This window comes from Myotis davidii, unplaced genomic scaffold (genome assembly GCF_000327345.1).
Source record: "Myotis davidii unplaced genomic scaffold, ASM32734v1 scaffold327, whole genome shotgun sequence".
NCBI lineage: Eukaryota > Metazoa > Chordata > Mammalia > Chiroptera > Vespertilionidae > Myotis > Myotis davidii.
In genome coordinates, this window is record NW_006298628.1 from 3,980,895 (window position 1) to 3,985,534 (window position 4,640).

The 4,640-nt window shown below is 55.3% G+C and overlaps 1 protein-coding gene across 7 annotated transcripts in view; it reads left to right on the forward strand.

Annotated features, from left to right (window-relative positions):
- The window catches only part of MLLT6 (myeloid/lymphoid or mixed-lineage leukemia; translocated to, 6), a 26,172-nt gene that overhangs the window by 16,569 nt on the left and 4,963 nt on the right, over positions 1 to 4,640 (forward strand). For 5 of the 7 annotated variants that reach the window (XM_015570882.1, XM_015570880.1, XM_015570881.1 and 2 more), the window contains exon 18: positions 1,116 to 1,475. In XM_015570882.1, coding sequence (XP_015426368.1) covers positions 1,116 to 1,475 — 360 coding nt within the window. Of the gene's footprint in view, positions 1 to 1,115; positions 1,476 to 2,217; positions 4,195 to 4,640 lie in introns of those variants that run through there. The other 2 variants (XM_006774278.2, XM_006774279.2) reach the window with 1 other exon arrangement.

Here is a 4,640-nt window from a genome sequence, read left to right on the forward strand (position 1 = left end):
GGGAGGGAGAACAGCTCCAGGCTGGGCTGAGAGTGCACCTGTGGGACGGGAGCATCCTCTTTGAGAGCAGGTCTGGAGGGTAGTAGGTCCTCAGTTACTGAGCATTTCCAATCCCGGCCCCAAGGACTTTCAGGGGGAACCTCAGAGTGCGTGTGGAGAGGTGGCTGAGCAGGTGGCACCCTCAACCAGAGCAGCCCCTTTTGGGTCTGCCTTGTATGTTGGGCTCTGCCAAGGTTTCCTTCCAAAAAGGAGGGAGCTGGAACTATATAAACAATAGTCATTTTCACATAAAGAAACATTAGAAAGAGACACAAGAAACCAGTTCAACTGGTTATAAGGGCCAGATGGGAACGGGTAGGAGCAAGATTTCCCAAGGTAAACCATGATATACAGCGGGGCCTTGACTTACGAGTGTCCCGACTAAACAAGTTTTTCGAGATACGAGCCAGCCATCTCTCGGCCGATTTTTTGCTTGGAGTTGCGAGCTAAAATTCGGGTTACGAGCCAGCTTCAGATACCCCACCGCTAGTGGGCGCAGCGAACGTCACAGTGAACGCCACAACATCAGCCCAGCGTCACATGTCTCACTCGTTCACTTTAAGATTTGACATATGAATAATTTGAGTTATGAGCTCCGTCACGGAACGAATTAAACTCATAAGTCAAGGCCCCACTGTATTGTTTTGGTTTTCGGAATACTTGAAAATACTTTGCATTCTCAGAGCAAAACTAAATGAATCTTACATTTAAAAAAGCAAACGAAAAAGAGGGGGAGTTGAACACGATTGACCTAGTTTAATGTTTCTCAGGTTGGGGTCGTACCACCCCTGGGAGCATTTGTTGTTGTCCTGGTGACTGAGGAACTGACTTGAGCGGGGCGGGGGCGGGGATGTTGGACACCCTGTGCTTGGCCAGTAGTGCCCCACTTGACCAACACTGACGGTGTGCAACCACGCTCTTGTCCAGATGGGGAGACTGAGGCCCAGAGTGGGGAGTTAGAGACAAGAGAACCTTGACCATCTCCTGCCTCCACTGTGAGGGGATGGGGCCTGGGCCAAGCAGGGCAAGTTGGCCTCAGGAACCACTGGCCCATGAGCGGTCTGGCCTACTTGCAGGAACACCAGACCGTTGTCTACCAGATGATCCAGCAGATCCAGCAGAAGCGGGAGCTGCAGCGGCTGCAGATGGCCGGGGGCTCTCAGCTGCCCATGGCCAGCCTGCTGGCAGGAAGCTCTGCCCCCCTGCTGTCTGCGGGCACTCCTGGCCTGCTGCCCGCAGCATCTGCCCCACCCCTGCTGCCCGCAGGAGCCCTGGTGGCTCCCTCCCTCGGCAACAACACAAGTCTCATGGCCGCAGCAGCTGCTGCCGCAGCAGCAGTAGCAGCAGCAGGCGGCCCCCCAGTCCTGACGGCTCAGACCAACCCCTTCCTCAGCCTGTCGGGGGCGGACAGCAGCGGCAGTGTTCCCAAAGGAGGGGTGAGTAAGGGGTCTGGGGCTGTGCTGTCTTCCTGCTCTGGGATAGGCAGCATCAGAAGGTCCATCATCAGGTGCATCATGAGGAGGAGGAGGAGGAAGTGACCCCTAGGTCAGCAAGGCACCCTGCTCCAGACCCCAGGGCCTCTGCGGGCACATGGGTTCCCTCCTGCAGAGCCAAGAAAGATGCGCTCTGAGCATGGGCTAATAGTAAAAGGACCAATTAGGAAGCAGCATTCCTCTGGGAGGACCAATTAGAAAAGGCCATTTCCTCTCTCAGTAGAAAGAGATGATGCTCTGGGTGGGCCTTTCTGGAAATGCCCACTTATGCCACTCTGAGGGCATAAAGATGGCATGGGTGCTGGCTTTGGCTGGAGCATGCCCGCCTAGCCAGGCACCCTTGTGCAGAGCACACTCCCCTTCTCCAGCCAGACCCAGCTTGGAACCAAGAAGATGTATCCTCTGCACTTTGTGATGGGGACACATACAGGATGAAGTGTCTGGTCCCGAACGGGCCGCAGTCCAGGCATCCAGGGCCGCTGTGGAAAGAGGTTGCGCAGAAACACCCCCCCGCCACAACACGTTGTTGACTTTGATGTATACCCATCAGAGCCCAGGTCAGGAACTTGAGCTGGGCTCCCTCACTGCACCTTTCAAAAGCTTTCTTAACCCAAAGAGCTGTTCTCAGCTGGGTGTTAGGACCAGACACCTCCCAAACCCCCAGCCTCCCTTCCTCTCTTTCCAGACCGCTGACAAAGGAGCCTCAGCCAACCAGGAAAAAGGCTAAATCCATCCACACCCCTCCTGACCCCCAAAGTGGAAGGGGCAATCCTGGCTTGAGGGGGTCCTAGCCTGGAGCAGGCACCTGCGCCCAGATCCTGGAGAGTCCCAGCCCAGAGCACGTGCTGAGACCTGGGGAGTGTGGGGTGCGCCTGGTGCTGAGGACTGAGACCCAGAGGGGAGCTCCTTCTCTCTGGCCCTTTTCCCCTCTGCAGAGACCCTTTGTGAGGGGCTCAGAGGGAGGACGGGCTCCAAGCTGACCCAGGGGCCCCTCTCAACAAACGTGTTGAGGTCCTCCAGGGAGCACAGTGGGCCACGGGATAAGTGGGGGGTTGGTCGGACCCACCACATAAAATGGATCAGCACTTGATGGGACAGGTCCTGGGCCTGCCCCTGCGCAGAAATCTGTTGAGGAAGAAGGGGTGGCCCTACTGGACCTGCAGTTCTTCCCAACTTGGGCAGAGGCAGGAGGGACCCCTTAGACTGTTTCTCACCTGTCTTCTTCCCCTGCCCACCCCCTCCCCCAGGGTCACAAGCTGAGCTTGTAAAAGCCCACAGACTAGGAGGCTGAGGAAGGGGCAGGGTGGCCTCAAACTCAGCCCAAGCCTCCCCACCTCTGGGGGAAGCCCAATGATGGGTTGGGGGGCGGAAACCCAACCCCCTGGGTGCCCTGCCCCTTTTTGCACTATTGGATATTGGATTTAGGAGTGCCGAGGGTGGGGAGATGGAGTTAGCTGCGTGTGTGTGTGCGTGTGCGTGTGCGTGTGTGTGTGCGTGTGTGTGTGTGTGTGTACACACGTGTGTACGTCTGTCTCCCCCAACCTGGGGCAGCCGAGGACAGGGATAGGAGCAGTGCTCAGAAGGGGGGCTCCCAGCTCTTGTTTGCACCCTCACCAACTTTGGTCCCTTTCTGGGGCATGCGTGGTTAACAGAAATCAGAGCAGGACTCCAATATGGGAGAGTGACTGGGGGCTGAGGGCTTTGAATCAGGGTAAATCCTGCCTTCCCTTCCGCCGATCCCTCATGCTCTTAGTGCCCCCTCAGAGCTCCCCTCCCTCCACTAGAGTTGGTCCTGCTTCCCTGGCACAAGGGGAGCCCCAGGGATTGGGGGACAGAGCAAGGGAGGGTCAAGTGCCACTTCCTTTTGTGAAGACCTCCCTCCCAGAACTAGCCAGCCTACTTCCTGCACCAGACCGCCACCTCCACCAACCAGGGGAGACTTACGCTTAAGCTGACCTACAACTGTCCCTTCACCCACCAGCTGTTTCCCCTCGGGGTATAGTGGGCAATGCTTAGATTCTCACCTGACGGAGTCCCACCTGCCCAGAGCCTTTGGTGGCAAAGGCCTAGGAGCCAGTGGGACAGCCAGGAGAGGGGCAAGGTGGAAGCCTGTGTCTGTTTCAGTTGCACTGGGGTTGGAGCCAGGAGAAGGCATTTCCAGCTTTCCCTGATGCTCATGTCTTGTCAGTCTCTTTGCATGTGTGGATGTGTGTGTGTGTGTGTGTGTGGATGTGTGTGTGTGTATGTTCCTGTTTGGGTTTTTGTTGTTGGTTTTTGTTTTTTTTAATAAAGAAAAGAAGATGTGTATATTTTTGGCAATGACAGAAACGTAGTGCAGATATATTTTTGCCTGTGCTGCTCAACTGGTTTTTTTCTGATACTGAAAATAATATTAATATTACTGTTGATAAGACTTTGTAATATGTTAGGGAGCTGATAATGGAGGGGGTGGGGTGGGAATCCTTCCAAGGCAATTTCTTAGGCCCTTGCAAGGGCTTGGGGGGAGGGGTGCAGTTGTGATGACCTCAGAAATACTCACTTTTTATTAATGCTAAATATCAGGAAGAAAGGATAGAATTCAGCATTGTGTTAATCTTCATCTGTTAAGCTATCTAACTCCCTGCCCCCAAATCACTGAGAAGAAAAACAACTTTTTCAGAGATTCTTAGAAGAGTTGTTCATTCACACCCACACCCTTGCGGAAGGCCAGCCCACTGAGAGCTGAAGTCCACTTCTGTTCTGGGTGGCGAGGGACAAATCCACCCAAGGCTGCTGTGTGTGGGGGGGGAGAGGTCCCCATGATTTAGTGCACTGGAACCAAGACCTCCTCCCCCCTTCCCGCACCCGCGAGTCTGGGGTTCTCACCTCCGAGAGTCTGTGTTTTCCAGCTTTCCCCAGGCGGGCGCAGCAGCGGGTAGTCAGGTTAGGTTTGAAGATGGGACCTGGGCTGGGTATGGACTGGTGCTGTGCGGGGGCCCCCCCCCCCCATTGGGGATGGGAAGGGGCCGGAGAGAGGTGGTACCTTTTCATCGTTTAGGGAGCTTTATCATAAGAAAGGCCTAGAGATCTTTAGGAAGGGGCAGGGTCCCAGTGTGTGTGTGTGGGGGG